General features: G+C 42.3%; 1 protein-coding gene across 2 annotated transcripts in view; it reads right to left on the bottom strand.

Moving 5' to 3' along the window:
* dip2ca (disco-interacting protein 2 homolog Ca) overlaps positions 1–22,202 on the bottom strand; it is a 228,952-nt gene that overhangs the window by 71,760 nt on the left and 134,990 nt on the right. For both annotated transcript variants that reach the window (XM_034703282.1, XM_034703283.1), the window contains exons 6-8: positions 9,346–9,492; positions 5,999–6,118; positions 2,368–2,565 (exon numbers count right to left, since the gene is read on the bottom strand). In XM_034703282.1, the coding sequence (XP_034559173.1) occupies positions 2,368–2,565; positions 5,999–6,118; positions 9,346–9,492 (465 nt within the window). The remainder of the gene's footprint in view (positions 1–2,367; positions 2,566–5,998; positions 6,119–9,345; positions 9,493–22,202) is intronic.

Below are 22,202 nucleotides of genomic sequence, written 5' to 3' on the forward strand. Positions count from 1 at the left end.
TTATTTATACAGGGCCAAATCACAACAAATGTTATCTGAAGACTCTTTCCAAACAGAGCAGGTCTAGATCGTACTCTATGTTCTTTTATTAACAAAGACCCAACATCAAGACAGGATAAGATTCAGTCCCATCTTACAGACAGGACTCAGTCTGATCTCATCTTAATCCACCATGAGCAGAGCACTTTGCAGCATTTAGCAAGTTACAGTGGTAAGGACAAACATCCTTTAACAGGTAGAAACCTCCAGCAGGACCAGACTCATGCTAGACACACATCTGCTGAGACTGAGTTGGAGAGAGGGATAGAGGGAGATGAAGAAAGAGAGAGAGAGATGATAATGGTGAGACGGACAGTAAATGAAAAATTATGCCAAAAAAACTGCAGTTCATCAAGTGTCCGCAAGAGGCTGGCTCAAAAAGCTAAAAATACCCCATTGAAGCCCATTTCTAAACCCAACAGTTATGATCTGAATAGCTCCTTTCTTTATTCAAACACACTGTGAGGGAGCAAATATTTTTTATAACCCTCCTATTTAAAGATTTGAAGGCTAAGATTTGTATTTGCATAATCAGGGGCATGTGACAGCTGTCTAAAAGCCCTCCTCAGATCCACCTCTATGTCTGTTTCGAGGACCAAAAGTTAGCTTGAATTAGCATTTCCAATATGGCGACCACCGTCGTTTGGCTTCAGATCCCCTTTACAGAAACGTCACTCCATGTTGTACGTTTTAAGTCTTTGATTAAAACAGTTAAACTGCTTTATCCAAATTTCAGGAGTGAAATCCTCCAATCCTGTCACAACAAAAGTTTTAGCACGATTTCGAACAGTGTCACACTAAGATTACATCCCAAAGAAAACAGTTCACTTAAAAACCTGCAGCTCTGGGATAACAAACTTTCTCTCCCTCTGCAGCCGAGCGGCTTTCTTGAAAGCATCCATTTCACACTTTGCTAATGTGCTTAGCGCTCTGTCTGGCTGCCATTAGTGGAATTATGCTCACACAGTGGGTGTTGAGCATTGTTTGGTGCTTCAGTTAATCAGCTCGTGGAGCCACCATATGTGCTGAAGAAACTGAGAAAACTCTGCTGCATTCATGAATATTTACTACAAAAGCTATTCTTAATATTTATGGTGTTACATCTGAATATTTAGAGGCTCTTCACTACGATGACTGATTTGGAGAGGTAAGGTCGGCAGAAAATCCAATCAAATTTGAGCGTGATAAGCTGGCTGACTAAACTGACAAAGACATAATGCCAACATATACACTACGCTACTAGCAGGCAGGCCTGCTCGTCCTACCTTAAGTCTTTTAAGGCAGTAAGGGAGGTAAAGCCTTCAGTTATCAGGCCCCTCTCCTTTGGAATCATATAGATTACCAGTCAGGGTCCGGGAGGCAGACACCCACTCTACTTTTAAGAGTAGGCTTCAAACTTTCCTTTTTGATAAAGCTTATAGTTAGAGCTGGATCAGGCTTGGACCAGCTCTAAGTTATGCTGCTATAGGCTTAGACTGCCTGGGGAACTGAAGCACTGACACACTGGGATCCTATCTCACTTGCTTTAACTCTTCCTGTCCAATTAAAGTTACTAACCATAGACCTTTCTGGAGTCCCTGAGCTCCCTTGTCTCGTAGCATCCTCTGGATCACAACTACTACTATCCGTCTCACCACTATCATCTCTCTCTCTTCATCTCCCTCTATCCCTCTCTCCAACACGGTTTCAGCAGATGTGTGTCTAACATGAGTCTGGTCCTGCTGGAGGTTTCTGCCTGTTAAAGGAAGTTTGTCCTTGCCACTGTAACTTGCTAAATGCTGCAAAGTGCTCTGCTCATGGTGGATTAAGATGAGATCAGACTGAGTCCTGTCTGTGAGATGGGACTGGATCTTATCCTGTCTTGATGTTGGGTTTCTTTTAGTAATAGAACATAGAGTACAGTCTAGACCTGCTCTGTTTGGAAAGAGTCTTCAGATAACATTTGTTGTGATTAGGCTCTATACAAATAAAGATTGATTGATTAATTATTAGCAGGTAGTTATTGGGAAATAGAATCCCGACAGGGTGGACAAGACCCCTGATGCGACCCCTTACATAACAAATCAGTACTTAAAAGTATTTATTAGCATCCCACCTTGAACAAACAGTCAGGTAACACTAAACCTAACTTTCTAAATTGAAAACATGTGAACACATGGAAGTCGGTAGAACGACTTCTCAACTCGGACACTGGGAGCATCCAAGAAGCACATGAATGCAGCATGAGGCCCAAAGAAATAAAAGACTGAAAAATGATTCTCCTCAATCCAAAACAAAACCTCTTTGTGGTTTACAGACCCATCAGTTACGAACCAGTGCTTTTCTTACCGTAGGTGAGCACGTAGAGCGGCTTGCCGTTGGTGTCCATGGTGGTGAGGCAGGGGGCTTTGGGCGAGATGGTGCCCCACCTTTGCAGGGCCGCCTCAAGGGACGGGGGCCAGTTAGTCACCACACCCAGCTGCTCGCCGCGTATAGCCACCATCTGGGCTCCCTCTGCCTTTGGCTGGTTGGGGTCCGGCTGCTGGACTGAAGAATTAGATTGAAAGAAGAGAAAGAGAAATTTGAGTTAATTATCTGAACAACAGAGAGGCTATTTTGGTATCTGACTTAATTGTATAACCCATCTGGGTTATATATTTGAGTCTGATCGGTCAAACTCCATAAAAATGGTGATTAATTGGACAAAGCAAATCAAAATAATCCTCTTAAAGGAGTCCAGTAAATTTGACACTGTGGCAAAAATGTTTGTTATTTTCAGTGTTACTTGTAACATATTTCAAGAGCACAAAACTTTAGAGTCTTGGTTGATGGCCGAACAGTCAACAGCAAAGAAAAGAAGAAGCTGAGTGAGAAGTACTGACTTAATTTCTTTGATACTGACTTATGACAGCCGTTAAGACAAAAATGCTTCATTAACTTTAATGGTTTTATTATATTTCAGTACCAGAGGAACCTTTCAGCTTCCAGCACAGATCTAAGCTCTAGATTAAACAGAATATCCTCGGAGCAAATCAAGCTCAGACTTTCCAACATAATATCTTTAAGCATACATTATGAATTATCTCCTGGCTCTGCAGCTTTTGATGCTGGAAACAAAAGGGAATATTCATCGGTTAGACTCAGCTCAGTCACAGCAGACATCAGTGAGAGTTGTGAGGATACTGGAAACAGTTGTTTCAACGAGGGAGCAGGCGCTGTGATGCTGTGAGGATGAAGGGTTCAACTCTTAACAGCATGAAACCATGTTTTAAAAACTGACCACCATCTGCGTCATTCAAGTCTCAGTACATTCACTGTCAGTATCAAAAGAGGCACGGTGACGTCTATTTGATCAGTCTACAACCCTCTTTAAAGACCATCCATCTTCTATACATCTTCCTATCCATCCATCCAACTTGTCAATCCATCTGCCTATCCATCCATTCATAAATCCATCCAATTTTTCCATCCATCCATCAGTCAATCCATCCATTGATTGATACATCTACCCATCAATCCATGGATTCAACAACCTATCAAGCCATCCAATTTTTCCATCTACCTATCAATCCATCTATAATCCATCCATCCATCCATCCACATGTCAATCCATTTAATTTTTCCATCCATTTACCTATCCATCCATCCATCCATCCATCCATCCATCCATCCATCCATACATCCATTTACCTATCCATCCATCCATCCATCCATCCATCCATCCATCCATCCATCCATCCATCCATCCATCCATCCATCCATCCATTTACTTATCCATCCATCCATCCATCCATCCATCCATTTACTTATCCATCCATCCATCCATTTACCTATCCATCCATCCATCCATCCATCCATCCATCCATTTACCTATCCATCCATCCATCCATCCATCCATCCATCCATTTACTTATCCATCCATCCATCCATTTACTTATCCATCCATCCATCCATCCATTTACTTATCCATCCATCCATCCATCCATCCATCCATCCATCCATCCATCCATTTACCTATCCATCCATCCATTTACCCATTTACCCATCCATCCATCCATCCATCCATCCATCCATCCATCCATCCATCCATCTACCAATCAATCAATCAATCAATCAATCAATCAATCAATCAATCAATCAATCAATCAATCAATCAATCAATCAATCAATCAATCAATCAATCCATCCATCCATCCATCCATCCATCCATCCATCCATCCATCCATCCATCCATCATCAATATTTTCAATCCATCCAACTAACCTTTTACCTATCAATCCATCTTTCCCATCAGTCCATCTGTCCATCGATTCAACAACCTATCCATCCTTCCATCCTTCCACCTGCCTATCCATCCATTCATCCAATTTTTCCATCCACCCATCCACTTACCTATCCATCCAATAAAGAATACAATTGTAGTAAATCGTATTATTTTCAATCAATAAAACATTTAAAATGGTGCCTAGTTTTTAATTTTCACAAGTAATATGCTCTTATCACCAAGCTGCATAATAATATACCTGTGATCAGTCTACAACCCTCTTTAAAGACCATCCATCTTCTATACATCTTCCTATCCATCCATCCAACTTGTCAATCCATCTGCCTATCCATCCATTCATAAATCCATCCAATTTTTCCATCCATCCATCAGTCAATCCATCCATTGATTGATACATCTACCCATCAATCCATGGATTCAACAACCTATCAAACCATCCAATTTTTCCATCTACCTATCAATCCATCTATAATCCATCCATCCATCCATCCACATGTCAATCCATTTAATTTTTCCATCCATTTACCTATCCATCCATCCATCCATCCATCCATCCATCCATCCATCCATCTATTTACCTATCCATCCATCCATCCATCCATCCATCCATCCATTTACTTATCCATCCATCCATCCATCCATTTACTTATCCATCCATCCATCCATCCATTTACCTATCTATCCATCCATCCATCCATCCATCCATCCATCCATCCATCCATCCATCCATCCATCCATTTACCTATCCATCCATCCATCCATCCATCCATCCATTTACCTATCCATCCATCCATCCATCCATCCATCCATCCATTTACCTATCCATCCATCCATCCATCCATCCATCCATCCATCCATTTACTTATCCATCCATCCATCCATCCATCCATTTACTTATCCATCCATCCATCCATCCATCCATCCATCCATCCATCCATCCATCCATCCATCCATCCATCCATCCATTTACCTATCCATCCATCCATTTACCCATTTACCCATCCATCCATCCATCCATCCATCCATCCATCCATCCATCCATCCATCCATCCATTTACCTATCAATCAATCAATCAATCAATCAATCAATCAATCAATCAATCAATCAATCAATCAATCAATCCATCCATCCATCCATCCATCCATCCATCCATCCATCCATCCATCCATCCATCATCAATATTTTCAATCCATCCAACTAACCTTTTACCTATCAATCCATCTTTCCCATCAGTCCATCGATTCAACAACCTATCCATCCTTCCATCCTTCCACCTGCCTATCCATCCATTCATCCAATTTTTCCATCCACCCATCCACTTACCTATCCATCCAATAAAGAATTAAGTTGTAGTAAATCGTATTATTTTCAATCAATAAAACATTTAAAATGGTGCCTAGTTTTTAATTTTCACAAGTAATATGCTCTTATCACCAAGCTGCATAATAATATACCTGCAGATTCTTCATTTCTTTTTAAATACAGCCGAAAAGCATCATTTTAACCACACAGTTGAAGAAATATATTCACTATCTGACTTCCTAACAAATTTGAAAACGACTGTTAACATAGATTTTAAAATCTTCACAGAAATGCAACTGGCATAATAATTTTGAACACGGTGTAGTTACATTTTGTGTTTATTTACTCTTTAACTAATTTACATTCTATCAATAATCTATCAGCACCGTTACCTTCCAGGAGCTCCTCAAAATCGTCCACAAAGAACTCTCTCAGCGGCGGCCGTTTGGGTCTCTTGAGAGTGTTGACGAGTTGTTGAATTTTGGCTGAAACTCTGCTGCTGACAGGAACACCTGCAGAGGACGAACACGCATACACAGTCAATACAGAACTTTAGATTGAGCTTTCACCAGTGCCCCTTTAAAGTAGTCTTCACTTTCAACTGAGTCATACCCTGAGTGACTCCCGCTGCTTCTTCTGCAACGCACAAAAACATCCCCAAGTTTTAAATCTACATGTAAGTGGCACCTTTCCTCAAGTGAGCAATCAACAGAACCGCCACTGAACATGACACTCGGAGACGTGAGATGGCATACAGGATGAGGTACAGGGACGAATTGCTCTTTCGTTACGCCTGATTTTAAAACCAACAGTCACAGAGTGTGGGGCTTTAGGATGGAGCAGGGGGGTGGAAGCCTGACTGATGAAATCTGGCAGTAAATACATGTTTTGGCCAAAAACTTCATGGAGACCTGGCAAAATCCCCAAGAATAGTTGTTTGGTTTTAACATCCTGCGTTGAGATTATTCTTGTAGTTCTTTGCTTCAATAAACACCTATTTTCCCCCTCCAGACAGTCAAGGAGAAAGTCTGTGAGAGTGAAACAAACTAAAAAATGCAATAACTTCTACACAGCACCTTCAAAATGTAACTCCATTACAAGCAACATATTTGGCTCAGATTTGTTGCGTATCTTTCTGCCAATAAACTCCCCTCTGCAATCAATCCATTGAGCTGTTTCACTGTAAGCTGCATTCAACATCCCCACAGATGACGGAAGCGCTGCAGGTTCATGTTCCCCCAGAGGTAAATCTTTGAGCTATGAAACATGCAAACTGGTGTCTTTCAGTTCTAAGAAGTAATAAGAAGTATCTAAAGCCACTTCTTCTAACCATTAAAGCCTCTGGGAACCCAAATCAACAAAAACATTCCACCTATGATATTTCAGACCATATGTAAATACTAAAAGCTATGTAAAAATACTAGAACTCAACTTCAATCCATTTTCAAATATGTTTCATGCTGGGTTTTAAGGGGGCTGGTTTAACCTGATATTTATTACGTAACACATATTTAACCAATCAGAAATGAAACACTGAGTCACGTGTACACATGTTCAACAAAACTACTCCGCTCCTGCTCAGACCGTCTACTGACGTCTCAGCCAGCTCCCCTCAGTGTTGTCTTAGCTGTTAGCTTGTTTCCTAATCACGTACTGCCTTTAATTTGTCTGTATAGCTGTCTCTCTGCTCTTTGCACTGCTGTGCTCGTGTGTCCCCGTCTGCACATCCACCGTGAAGATGACAGCTTGTTGTCATTCTTCTATTTCCCTAACTGCAGTGATTTGGGGAAACTTTGGGACGCGGTTAAGTTTAACCGCGGCCGAGTGGCTAAAGCAATCCCACACATGCTCGGCTCATTTCCCCAGGACTAGTTCACTAACTTTCCCCAGGACTGATTCACTAACTTTCCTCAGGGGCGGTTCACTAACTTTCCCCAGGACCAGTTCACCAACTTTCCCCAGGACCGGTTCACTAACTTTGACCGGTTCACTAACTTTCCCCAGGACCGGTTCACTAACTTTCCCCAGGATCGGTTCACTAACTTTGACCGGTTCACCAACTTTCCCCAGGACCGGTTCACTAACTTTGACCGGTTCACTAACTTTCCCCAGGACCAGTTCACCAACTTTCCCCAGGACCGGTACACTAACTTTGACCGGTTCACTAACTTTCCCCAGGACTGGTTAACTAACTTTCCTCAGGACCGGTTCACTAACTCTCCTCAGGACCTGTTAACTAATTTTCCCCAAACAGCTCAGAGTTTAGACAAACAGCTCCGTCTGACACCCGGAGCCGAGCTCCTCTGCGTGAACATACTACACTTCAGCCTCCTCTGCTCCAGGCGTCACATGGTCTTGATGCCCCGGAGACTACGGAGTGATAAAACTAATAAATGAAAGAAGTCCTGATTCTGAAGTATTTTGTGACTCAGCACTCAGAGACCATTGTAAATGAATAATTTTCAGATTCTGGAGTTTTCATGTCTTTAGATTCAGAGTCAGACGGCTCAAACATGCAGGCTGTGAACTCTCTCTTGACCTGTCAATCAAAGAGTTAGTCAACGCCCACACAGTCCTGAGAAATGCTCTGACCTGAAAAATAAGCTGGTTTTGAACTGAGTTTTTTCATAGTTATGGATGTTTATTTTCACTCAGATTTTTGTTGAAGCTTGATTAGAAATTTAATTTTGATATTCTATGTGACTTTGAAATATTCCATTTAAGTTTCCTGAGGCTTTAACACATCTTCACGCCCCAGCCTGGCAGGGGCGTAGTGGACGTGAGGTACTCAGGGTACACGTCCCCAGCACTTTTCTATCCTGAGAATGGAGTTTGACAGCCGCTCAATTCATTTTAACAAGTCTGAATGGTCCTGAACGCGCCATTAGTGGGCGGGAACAGAGCGCTCTTACTCTTAATGCATCTTTTTTTTCTTATCAGAGCTGAAAGTCACGCTCCAGCTGTTGCTTCTGGAAAGAAATCAAGCCAACAAGAGTCAGAAGACCCTGCAATCTTTCTTTACATCTAACAATGTAAGGTAAGTTATGTTGTTTGATAAGTTTTGATGAGCTCATGCTTGTATTTGACCCTCTCTATCCAATTAATACAGCTATTTATCTACACATATTCTGTTAGTCTGAATAACTGTAATAGAAAGAGGATAAGTCTAGATTTTAAATTTGATGCCCAGACCCCCCTCTTATTACCTCTGCCTCAATACGTTTAAAATAACTCTAAACTGTCAGGATCAGGGGTTTGAAAGGAGAAGCCCTTGGCCTAGTTGTCTAAGCGCGCCCCATGTACAGAGGCTACAGTCCTCGACGCAGCCGCCGCTGGTTCGATTCTACCATTACGCTTTGCTGCATGCCCTGCCCTGTTCTCTACTCCCCATCTTTCCTGTCTCTCTTCAGCTGTCCTATCAATAAAGGTGGAGGGGCTTCTGCTTTGTTTCTGTAGCCTACACAGCTTCTACAAGGCGATCTGAATTTGCTCCTGTGGTGATGTCATGACAGGAGTTATTTATTTGATCAGAATTTCAGATTTGGATGTGTGACCTTTGTTGTCCTTTCCCAACAAAAGGCCGACATCCTTTACTCAAACCAGGTCGTATTTGTTCCATCAAACGTTCTGAGATGTTTTGCATTAAACCTGACCGACACTATAATAACTGATGGTGTATGAAAGTTGGTACTCGTAGATTACATCAGTGTTTTTGTTCTCATCCCCAGCCCTGACTCACCGTCTCCAGTCTCCATCAGCTCAGCGTTGCCGTACTTTGGCGTCTGTCTCTGGGCAACGTTGCCAGCGCCTGGGGCCCTCTCCACCTGGATCCCATCAGCGGTGTTGTTGGTGTAACCGGTGACATCTGGAGGGGCCGAGTGGTTCTCTGGGATGTGAGAAAACAAAGGGATTGAGGAGGGTGAGGACGGCCCATAACACCCTGAGGGAACAGTTAGGACACATCGTCCCAACAGACATCAAGATAGACGTCAGCTCCAGGATTACCAGTCTGTTAAACCAATTATTTGTGTTTTAAAAACGTAGGCCTGAAATCCTGCTAACATGTTTGTCTAAGGTGGAGCGCACTCACCCGCCACTAGCAGGGGCTGTTGCTCCAGTTAATGGCTACTGCAATAATGCTCTACTACCCGGATGTAAACCAGCCGTGTTCAGCCGTGTTGTCGTGCTAAACTGCACTCTTTGAGTGTTTTTTTACCTTTTGACTTATCAGCTAGTCAGAGTTTAAACTTCTGCTCCTTTCAGAACATTCCTAAATCAGTGGTACTCTCCTTATTATAACATGTAGGTTAAGTTTAAGAAGAACTGTAAAGCTGTGTATGTATAGGTAAATGACCAAAATCCGACCTCCACCAGATCTGTGTCCACTGTGGTGCAGCTCTGGAGTCATGTGACCGAGGTTTTCCTGCGGTAATCACTGAATCAAGGATTCTCCTCCTCCTCTCCTCATCCATGTTGTCTTTCTGGTCCTCTGAAAACCTCTGACCTGTTGACTCCAGGCCTGGCTCCGCTCATCATGACAGTTTGTTGTTGTAGTTAAGTGAAATACGATCTGGTGATAACACAGAGTGTTTTATTCTGAAAATTAACCGGATGTTTTCACTTTGTTTTGGTGAAACCTGACTTCCTGTCCCGCTCCATCTGCTCTGTTGGGATTGATGCGTCGTGCTCTGGCATCCGGCAAAAATAGAAGTCTTGTGTATCTGATCCAGAGGGCTTCGGCGTGCCAGATCTGAGAAGCAGCCGGGACCCAATGGATCCAGTGGAAGTTAACACATTGACTAGAATGGAAACTTTCAGATCTGGTGCTGTGATGGATCGGAGACGGACCGGACTTGGATCTGATGGAATTTGGCTGTGACTGCAAACTTCGAGCTGATTCCTGGGATCCAAAGCTTCAATAACTCAACTGTTTTTGATATTTCATGGATATTTGTGTTCCAGTGCAGGAGAACAGCAGTAAGAAAATTCAAGTTTATGACTTGCAGCAACCAAAGTCGCTTCAGTTTGCAGCCAAATTGAAGTTTAATCCTCTGGAAACAGTTATTTATGCTCAGGCATTAATAATGAATGAAGCTCTCTTATGCACAGCAAGTCGATAAAAATGCCGGCAAATAGCTGCCAGCTCTGTAAAATTTATACATCTATCGTTCTGTGTATACAGACTGCGCTCACTGCTAAAAAATCAACTGGTGAGGAGTAAGCACAAGGGGAATAATAAGTAGAGTGGATGATCTATCAGCAACTTCCTGCAAAGAAACTTTCAGCAAAGTTTAACTTCTGAAATTCACCAGAACCAGCACCAAAACTGCTTCCAGAATCCTGCAGGCATTTTCTCAGGGATCTATGAACAAACATCTCTCTCAACTCTATCCGCCACCACACATTGCGTCGCCCTCTTTTGTCTGAGGTAAAAAAAAACGACTCAATTTCCATCACCACCCACTCCTTAACAGTCGTTTTTAGGTTGCTTCCCTCCTATTTTGTGCTTCATTTAGATCGTCTTTCAGCCTATCTGGTGCACCTGATGTTTCAAAGCTCCCACCGTGCCTCCAATTTCTCACATTTTGCTCTTTCACGAGGCTCAGCTGCTGTCCAACAACATCAAACGGTGTTTACTGTTCAGCCCGGGGGATACTTTCCTTTGAGTGGTTGGAGCATGAAATGATGACGGAGGAAGATGTGTGCAGAATCTAAATAAGGATGTGTGTAGGTGTAGACTGCTGTGGTGATTGCTGTTCCTTTACGTACTCTTTGGGATCTCAATCAATGGAAATCAATGGGAATCTATAACTATAAGGGCCTGTGTCCACTGACCGTGTTTATTTTGCGCTGGCAGTGCCCATTTCAGTGCTAAGGTCTTATGTGCAAAAGTTGTATGTTTAACAACGCTGGGCAATGTCACTTCCAACCAAGCAATGAGAACAAAAGTGTGTGTGTGTGTGTCTGTGGTGGTGGTGGGGGGAGATAATGGAGGAGGAACTAATCCTGGTGCAACTTCCATGACTGAGCTGCTGCTAATACAGGATATGATTCTTTTCTGTACTTCTTACGTTTTCTTTGGAAAATGTCCTCGAACAAAAGCAAGTTTAAGGCATTCTGATCAATTTAGAACAGACCCCACAGAGGAAAGTGGAGGTGATGTAAGTCAACTTTCATGAACTTTCGTGCTCTGACAGTAAGGTCTTTTGCAACGCTAGCTTAAAACAAGCAGTCAACAGACACAGGCTTTAAAAGCAAAGTTATGTCTGCATGTTATGTGTGTATACTGTTGCATGTAAACTCGTCTTGTGTCAAAATTGATCTTGTTTTCTTGTCAGAAAAGTACAACGCAGTGATTGGAGAGAAAAAAAGAAACTTTCAGAATGAATTCATAAATGTAGCTTTTTCTTGTAATTTAACCACTTTGATCTCGTAGGTCTGTCACTTTGTTCTGGATCATTTCGTTTCAGTAATTTTTAACTTTAACCGACTTTTAACATTACAACTTTATTCTTGTAAATTTCCACCCTTTTATTTCTTTTTATGTTTATTTCGGAAAATGTACAGACAGAAAATCGTAAACTCTACGAAATGTCAAGTCGTAAACTTTATATAATGCAAAGTCATAAACTTTGTATGATGTAAAGTCGGAAACTTTATGAAATGTCAAGTCGTAAACTTTATATAATGTAAAGTTGTAAACTTTATGAAAGATAGTCTTAAACTTAACAAAATGTAAAGTCTTAAACTGAAAGAAATGTAAAGAACATTCTAAATATAAAGACTTAACCTTTACAAAAGGTAAAGTCTTAAACTTAATGCAATGTAAAGTCTTACACTTAACACAATTGAAAGCTGCAAACTTTACAAAATGTAAAGTCGAAAATTTACAAGAGTAATGAAGTAAATGTACTAGTTAAGCATTTTAAATTTAAGACTCATTACAACTTTCTTTTTGGTAATTCATGACTTTGATGTTCTGTTTTATGTGCACAGGTCTTTAAATGACAACAATGGCATGACAGCAATTATACTCAATCATGTACCTTCAAGATGAGGTCAGGGTTTAAAATTCTCAATAAATAAATGTTTCTGGCTTGGATCTCGTGTATAACTTCATCCATTCAATAATGTAGACTGTGTTCTGTATCATGCTCCCTGCTCTTAATAGAATTGGACTAGAGCAACACGAGATGTTGAGTTTCAACAGAAACAAAAAGCAAACACTGCAAGTGAATAAAGAGGTTTTTATTCTCTTCTCCTTCCTGATAAATATTTCATCACTGCTTCTCTCTGTGGGGGATGAAGCTCTTGTGCAGTTGGCTTATAACTGGAACTGTAACAGTTGGGTTGTAATTCATACCGCACATACACTCGACTCCATATTGACTTTCTGATTCAACTTAATTAACTAAAGAATTTCTGTGAGCCAAATTCATTAAGATTCAGAAACATGAACGCCAATCCAGGAAAAAAAAGACAAGAGTCCAGTGTGAAATGTGTTCGACGCAGAGAATCTGAAATATGATCCATCTAAAGTCAAAGACAGCACAAAACAAGGACAGAGTCTTGGTGATGTCGCACAACAATGGTGGTCACCATACTTGGAATGCTGGCATTGAACTTCCAACAGATCCGTGTTTGGTCCGCTACGGTCCAACACCGTGCTCTCTCGTCCGTCAACGTGGCAGGACCGCCGGACAAATGGAGTCATGTGACCGAGGTTTTCCCACGGTAATTACTGAATCAAGGATTCTCCTCCTCTCCTCATCAATGTTGTCTTTCTGGTCCTCTGAAAACCTCTGACCTGTTGACTCCAGGCCTTGCTCCGCTCATCATGACGGTTTGTTGTTGTAGTTAAGTGAAATACGATCTGGTGATAACACAGAGTGTTTTATTCTGAAAATTAACCGGATGTTTTCATTTTGTTTTGGTGCCTGACTTCCTGTCCCGCTCCATCTGCTCTGTTGAGATTGATGCATCATGCTCTGGCATCCTGCAAAAATAGAAGTCTTGTGTATCTGATCCAGAGGGTTTTGGCGTGCCAGATCTGAGAAGCAGCCAGGACACAATGGATCCAGTGGAAGTTAACACATTGACTAGAATGGAAACCTATCAGATCTGGTGCTGTGACGGATCGGAGATGGATCCGACACTGATTTGGTGGAATTAGGTTGTGACTCCAACTAGTTTGAGGCGGGTCGTGAGCCTCCTGGTTATCACACCAGAGGACCCCCTCTTCAACGTAGCTTTCTAGAAGAAGTCTTTAAAAGACAAGTTTTGGATTGTCTTATCTTCTGGAAGGCAAGGACAAGAACATTCCTAAATGTTGTTCTTGCAGCATCCTTTCCACCTTGTTTCTGGGAATCAAGTAAGGGGTCTTTTGGTTTCGTAAACCAGTCAACAGGGACCTTGAGGACTTGCTAAACAGGGTGAAACTGCTACCTAATAGAAGCAGGTGTACAGGTAATGAGCAGCTAAAACAGTACGCTAAAAGTTGTGGCATCCAACAGAAAAGTCCTGGTTCTGAGCCAGCGAAACCTGACCTACCAATGACATGCTATCAATATCTACAGCTTTAAAGTGAATCCAGACTCCCTGGAGAAGGTGCTTCAGCTTGTTGATGCAGTGGGATGTATCGGGAAAAGTTTGTTCACACCCAGTCAATCACATCCATAACGCTGGCTAAGAGAGAGTGGAGAGGCTGAGGAGAGATAGTGGCATGTGAGAGAATAATCAGAGACACTAGTGGAGAGAGAGGGAGATGATTCCCAGCAAAGCACAGAGCCAAAGCCAAGCAAGACCAAACAGAATTCTTCTCTGGACATGGACTGAATATCAATCGTGCAGCACGCAGCTCAGGCATGCTAATTACTGTAGCACACTCTACATTCTGACTCTGCAACATCTGGGCTGTCTGTTTGAGCCACACTGGACGAGACATGCACTCTCTGAAGTCCGGTGGTGTTCCTCCGTCTGAGTATGTGTGCGTGTTCTCTGTGACCTCTTCACAGTGTATTTATGATGATGTGTGACGGAGGGGAGAATCAGGCCCGGCTGAGGAGGAGGATGCTGATGAATACCTCCTTCACTGCCGGAATACCAATCAGGCCCGCCGAGGGAGCCAGGGGGGCTGATTCAGGGACAAGGCATTTTCTCCTCCCACACACGAGTCGAGGAGGGTTGAAAGGTGAGGGAGGATGAAGGTGCAGCGGCTGAGAGGTGGAAAGTTCACATGAAAGGCAACACCTCCGTCACCAGCAACAGAACCACATTCAGTGTTTGAGAATGAGACGGCCCAAGCTTGCTTCCATCCATCCATCCATCCATCCATCCATTCATCTATCCATCTATCCATCTATCTATCTATCTATCTATCTATCTATCTATCTATCTATCTATCTATCTGTCTGTCTGTCTGTCTGTCTGTCTGTCTGTCTGTCTGTCTGTCTGTCTGTCTGTCTGTCTGTCTGTCTGTCTATCTATCTATCTATCTATCTATCTATCTATCTATCTATCTATCTATCTATCTATCTATCTATCTATCTATCTATCCATCCATCCATCCATCCATCCATCCATCCATCCATCTATGTAGGTACAATTATCAGTCCCTCAGTCTATTAATCCATCAATTTATCCATCTAACTAATCATCCATCCATCTGTCCATTAATCAGTCTGTCATCCACCTATCCATCCATCCATGTCCCTGTCTGTTCATCACTCTGTCCATTATCTATCTATCCATTTTCCATTTATCCATCCATCCACCTTTCCATCTGTCTATCCATCTATGCATCGTTCTAGCCATCCGTCCATCGTTCCAACCATCAGACCATACATCTATAAATCCATCCATCCATCCATCCATCCATCCATCCATCCATCCAAATATCTATCTATCTATCTATCTATCTATCTATCTATCTATCTATCTATCTATCTATCTATCTATCTATCTATCTATCTATCTATCTATCTATCTATCTATCCATGCATTCATCTACCTGTCTGTTCATCAGTCTGTCTATCCAATCGTCTGTTTATCCATTCATCCGCCTATCGATGCATCCATCTACCTGTTTGCTCATCAATCCGTCTATCCATCTATCCAACAGTCCATCCATCCACCTATCTCCATCCACTGAGAGTGATTGTATGTTTCAATGCGTGATGATCTTAAATACTGTCAGCGTTGGTGTTATTAAGTTTTGTTGAGCGACATCATTTCACCATAAGGAGTTTAGAGTTTGTGTTTTACAACAAAAGGCTCAAGTTACGACATAAACGTTGAGTAAACAGATTTTCTTTGACTTAATCACAGTCTGCTCTCTCAAGTTTCCTGTACAGTACCATGCCCTGCTCTTAAATCTGTACTCAGTTGTGCCCCAAGCAAGAGAAAGTGGATTTTATAAAACTACTACTGAGCTTGGTTCAGAAAAAATCCATTTCCTTCTTATTCGTGATGACTGCAGCAAAAACGTCTCTCACATCAGAACTACGGAGACACCTGATGAAAAGGCTCCCAAAGCACTGATCTGTTACTCCTCAGGGACCCTGTAGAGTATTCCCCTGATGGATTTACAACACTGACAGGGAGGCTAAGCTACAGAGCAATCCAAGAGGGCCTCATCCAGACGGCAGCCTTAATAACATTGAAGATGGGAACGCTTCCAAAGCTGAGTTAATGGATTCAAGGTAGGTTTTTTTTCTTCGTCTGGCAGTGATGAATGGCTGATTAAAGGTCTGGTCGTTAGCCTTTTCTTTACGTGGATGCTCATTGTTCCACTCCAGTGTGGATCGTTTGGTGTTCTCAAGCAATTGAAGAGAAACGGAGGGAGCCACTTCAGTAAATGAGTAAGTCTGCTGCTGCCTTTCACAGGAAGTGCATCAAGTGGGCTGGGGAGGTCTCGAGGATACACCTCGTAAGGAGGGCTTGGAGTTTAAAGTAGGGTTATATGAGGTACTGATAGTGTGTTTTACATGTGGTACAGAAGCTAAGCTACATACAGATGTAGAAATAGAGGGCATGCACGTGACGTCACGTAGACATGGGTCACTGAAGTTACCTTTGCATTGAACCTACATTGTAGCATGTCGCAGGTTTGACTAGCCTGATAACTGTTAGGCTACACATGTAAGCTTCCATAGACTCTATAAATAATGGACGTAGTATCCGTGACGTCACCCATCTGTTCCTGAGCGCTGTTTTGAAGCCAATTGACGGCAGCAGCCATATTGGAAATGCAGGACTGAACCAGGCATAGTGTGAGGTTAAGAGGCGGGGTTTGAGCCTCCTAGCCAACAGCTATGTGTTCCCGGCCGGGAGTCACGTCAGTCATGTCCTTATTTGGGCAAAAACTCGTAATCTTAATATCTTCTGAACTGTCACGTTAGAAATAAATTCACCCCCGTACAGTGTGAGCTGATAGAGAAATTAGCGACGTAGACTCAAGCCGTTTTTTGAACCAGGCTGTAAACATGTTTATTTCTGCTGCAAAGATCGTCTTTTTTGAATTGGAGTCTTTGTGGTTTCTGGTGTTTCTGCAGCCAGCCTCAAGCGGATTCTCGATGAATTGCAGTTTATAACACTTCTGCATGGGCTTCATCTTTTGAGACCGGAGGTTGCTGCTTGGCTTCTTCTCAAAAGTAACTAAGTGTCAAAACAACACAGACTGTAAGCCCTGTGATTGGTCCCCTGGGTAGCATTGTTTCGTACAAAGAAAAAACAACAACACTTTTTAATTCAATCTGATTAAATCTGGCTGGGTAAAACCGATTCATCAATGCATTACAATCCATTTTTTTCAAAGGTAATATTGATTCAGGCAATGCTTGAATTTATTCCTTCTGTTGTAATGAAGCTCCTCTCCTGTGGGGGGCGCTGTTTGTGCTGCCATACTCATACTCACATATGTAAAGAACGTTAAAAACTGATGTTTGGAAGCATTTTGGATTTAGATGTTAACGGGAACACAAGAAGTCGACAGAAGTCGTCTCTTGTGTTTCAGCTCTGTGAGGTCATATTAAAATACTGCAACAATACATACAGGCTACAGTCCTCGTCCCAGGGGTCGTCAGTTCAATTCCCTACCATGACCATCTCCTGCATGTCTTCCCCCACTCTCTACTCCCCACATTTCCTGTCTCTCTTCAGCTGTCCTATCCAAATAAAAGCAAAAAGCCCTGCAAAGAAAATACTGCAACAATGCAACAAATCTACGACACGATGCCGAGGTTTCACAACCTGTAGCTAAAATTAAACCAGCGGACGCAAATAGATGCAGCTTCACAACACTTTTGTCAAAGTCAAGCACACTGTAACAACGCTACGTCATACCAACACGAAAAAACACAACAGCGTCCAAGGGTAAACGTAGAGACAAAGGAAGCAGTGGTCCGAGGGTGGCACCTCCAGAGAGACGGGCTCCTATGTGACTGTGCTCTTTAGAGACTTCACCCAACTTTAAAAAACCTGAACAGTTCCTCAAGCGGTAGGAGAAACATTTCTGGCTGTTTCTCTGCTTCTTTAAGTCTGACCGTCAGAGAACGGACCTTTCTGTACAAAACAAAAGCAGGGGTTAAAAATCTGTGATACGGTGTTTGTGCTTCCAGACCGCAGATTTAAAAAATACTGTATGCAATTACAAACTGACACAAAACTAAAGGAGGAGGCAGGCAGACAGCCTACATTCCTCCACCATCTGCTTTCTGGCTCAAATGAAAAGATGTTTTGAAAGCAGATTGCCTCTGACTTAGCAAACAACTAAAAACATGCTGCATAATTAGCCAAATTAACAAACAAGAGCGAACAGAGTCACCTTGCAAAGAGGGAAGACTTATTCATCCAGCCTTTTTAGAAGCATTGTTGATTTTCCTCATCAACAACTTCAAAAGCTCTAAAAAGCTGCATACAAAGAACAGTATACTCATGCATCTGCAACGACACTCAATGCTATTCCAAGTGAGGTTAGCATTGAAATACTTTCTCCTGCACTTACAAAACACGAACAACCAAGAGGGGCACAACTGGAGCAGCAAGCATACAACAAGGGGGGGGACACAGGGAGATAGAGTCACTGAAAATGAAGAGGGGAAAATATGGCATCCCTGCCTTGAGCAAAGGGATGGCAGGAGACTGACCCTGCTTCTCGACTCTGCCAACCATGCTTCGATCTCGACTTACCAGAGCGCCAAGGCCCAGTGTTCCCATTCTCTACCGGAGCAGCAGGCACTGCCCTCCTCCTCCTCCTCTTCAAGGAGAGGTGGGCTAAAAAGCCTGCATGTGAGGAACAAGAAGGGAGGGGGGGATCTTGAAAAATAATGTCAAGTTATCACCCAGGAACCTCACCTTAGGGTACCTAAGTCTTGTGTCTTCAAGGGGTAGTCCTTGTGTGAGGTGCTTGTCAGTAGAAAGTGTGTTACCCACAGAGGATGCCGGTCAGCTTGGCCCCTCTTTTGACCCGTACATTACAGCTGCAATTAGAGAAACTCGTACCTGCTGCATCTGCTAGTAGCATGAAAAAATTGTGTTTCTTACTGCAAAGTAAAGCGCCCTAAAATGTCTTAATAGAGCGTATACTTACACCGACATTAGTGTTTGGGTCTAAGCTTCTTAAAGTGAGCTTAATTACATGGTAAAGTTGACTCCATCTGCAGCAGTCCTCCGCCTAGGATCTGTGTCAGATCTGCAGCATGTTGCAGCCGAGTTGACCGGGATCTCCTGCAGGGTAACGCATGTACTGACAAATACCTCATACAACCCCACTTATCACAGTGCAGTTACAACAAGATTACATCCTTGAAGGCACTGTTACATTTCATGAGCAAAAATACATATGCAAAGGGTTTTTTACGGTAGAGTCCCCAAAAGTAGTGGCAGACTCTTCAACCAGCTTGCCCCTCTTCTGCAGAACACTCTCTTTACTTTTGAGAGTAGGTTAAATGTGAGGCTGGAGAACCAGTTATAAGCTTGATGTAGCCCAATAAGGCAGACATAGGCTGTTGGGACCATAGACTGTATGAAAAATAGAACTAGTATCTGTGATGTCACCCATCTGTTCCTGAAGCGCTATTTTGAAGCCGATCGTCAGCGGGTACCATATTGGAAATGCTAAACACGACCTAACTTCGTCCGAGCTAATGTGAGGTAAAGAGACGGCCTTAAGCCTTTTTGCTAACAGCTACAGGGTGCCTGCCTGTCAATCCAGTCAGTCATTTGGGCTATCTTCAAAAATACTGAGTTATAGAAATGAATAGAAATGAGCTCTTCAGACCTAAACTGTTTTTGAACCAGGCTGTAAACATGTTTATTTCTGCTGTAAAGATTATCTTCTTTGAATGGGTGTGTATGTGGTTTCCTGTGTTTCTGCAGCCAGCCTCTAGTGGACACTCTATGAACAGCAGTTTTTAGCACTTCCAAGGGGTTAAAATTTTAAGGCTGGAGGTTGCCCCTTTGTAAATTGACAAAAATCAAGTCCACATCTGGGACGCCTCACGACCTGCCGACAGAGAGTCTATCATTTTTGATTTTTCTCTCCCCTCTCTACGATGTTTTCGTTTTACATCACCAACGTTGGCCAATGGGAACACAGAGCATTTACCAGTAGCGTAAACAAACGGTGAAGCTGGTGATGTGTCGCTGAAGGGTGACGACGACACACTGAAAGAAAGAAATGTTTCTCGGAAATAGCGGACGCACTACGGTAACCCGGTGAGCAACTTCTGTTAGCATTAGCACAATAACTGTGTCATCATGGAACAACTCGGTAGTTGTTGTTTTTTTTAGCTATTTTAGTCTGTTTAAGTTTTCTCTATATTAAGGAGGTAAAAATGTTGTTTCTTGCTGAGGGCTCTCTTGAAAAATAGATCTTAAGGGATGCTGTGTGATTAAATCAAGACCTAATTGTTTCACAAAATTACATTTGTGTTTTCTTCAAGCATTGCATGGTGATGAACACTTTGTTTCGTTAATGGACAATATGATGAAGCTTATTAAGTTTCGTCTAGCACAGTGATTAACACTTCAACAAAGTAGAACATCTATTTGTTCTCAAGGAAAAGACCCTGAGCTTAATTTAGTTGTTGCAATAAAACTTTCATCAAGAACACCATGTGTCTAAAAGGTTTCCAGTTATCACGTAGCAACAGCAGCAGCACGAACAAGCACTCAGGGCTCTTCTCTGAAACTAAATAAGTACCTGTGCTCCAGCCAAGCTAAACTCAGCCAAAAGTCAACCACGACGACCAGATCGTCCACAATTATTTTGAAAAAGGGATCTACAACCCAAAGGGTAATGTGCACAGATGAAAGGACCGACGGCAAATTGGGGGGAGTGAATAAAAAGTTATCTGCACCAGCAGGCACAGAGTTCTGATAAGAGATGAATGAAAACCGAGGCTGGAAAGCGGCTGGACGGCAAAACGATCTCCCTTAAGTGTTTACACACACACACACACACACACACATACACAGAGAGAGAGACTGACACACCAGAGTGCTGTGCTGCTTTGGCCTTAAATCAGGATATGAGGTTACAACCGGGCTGCAGAGCTGTAATCTGCACGTGTGGCACCCCTAAGGATTCCCCATATGATCAACATGAACTTTGTAAAACAACAAGGACTCAATTAAACTAAATTAAATTATACTTTATGGTAATAATCCCTTGACAACAGTTATTAACTTTCACTGACATGAGCAACACCAGAGACAAACTGATCACACATCATGTGAAATCAATCCGAGGAAAAGAGTTCTGGCACATTTAGCTTCTGCTTGTTGACACCATAGACCGTAAGGTGAGGGGAAACCGTTAGCCTTTGGTAAACAATGTGGCTAAAATGTTAGCTTGGGTTAGCATGTTAAATCAGCAGGCTACAGACATTTTCATATTGGATCCTGTCCATCAATCTGATGAAGGAGCGGAGCAGGTGAGAGAAACTTTAGGTTAGCGATCTCTACAAAGAAAGTTAAACCATGAGCGGTGGTGATGATAGCAGCAGGGTTCAAAGTTATGACATTTGTTTACTTTTAAAGGTGTGTGAACCACAGAGCTCAGAGAAGAAGGAGAGCTGAATGAGGACAGTTTCATGTTCAATCCACCACAACAGGCAGAGAAGAATCCATCACCATGGAACGATCACTGACAAGGAATCACTGGGACTGTTTTTAAAAACTGTATAAATCATTTAAATCAATAAAATAATCATGATTAATGTTTTTACCAACGTGTTTTTCATTATATGGGAATTTGCAAGTGATCAACAAAACAGTTGATTTCATAGTTTGCTTGTTTTCTGTAACTTTCACTTTCAATGCCAACAGAGAGAGCTGTCTTTAAGTTGCCATTCCACTTGCAATATTTTCTGGTATCTTAAATCTCTTCTTGAGTTTTAACCCATTGAACCAGACTGTGTACCACTGGGCAGATTGTTTCTGTAGCTGCTCCCTTGGAAACACTTTTTGTGACTTTGCTCATTTGAGACCACAGGTAACGATAAAACATGAACGCAGATAAAACGGGCCCAAACAAACCAACCAGCTAATCAACAGTGTGCACAGAACCTGTCCTGTCACATGTGAGCGGTGAAG

Source organism: Notolabrus celidotus, chromosome 15 (assembly GCF_009762535.1).
Source record: "Notolabrus celidotus isolate fNotCel1 chromosome 15, fNotCel1.pri, whole genome shotgun sequence".
In the NCBI taxonomy this organism is placed as follows: Eukaryota; Metazoa; Chordata; class Actinopteri; order Labriformes; family Labridae; genus Notolabrus; species Notolabrus celidotus.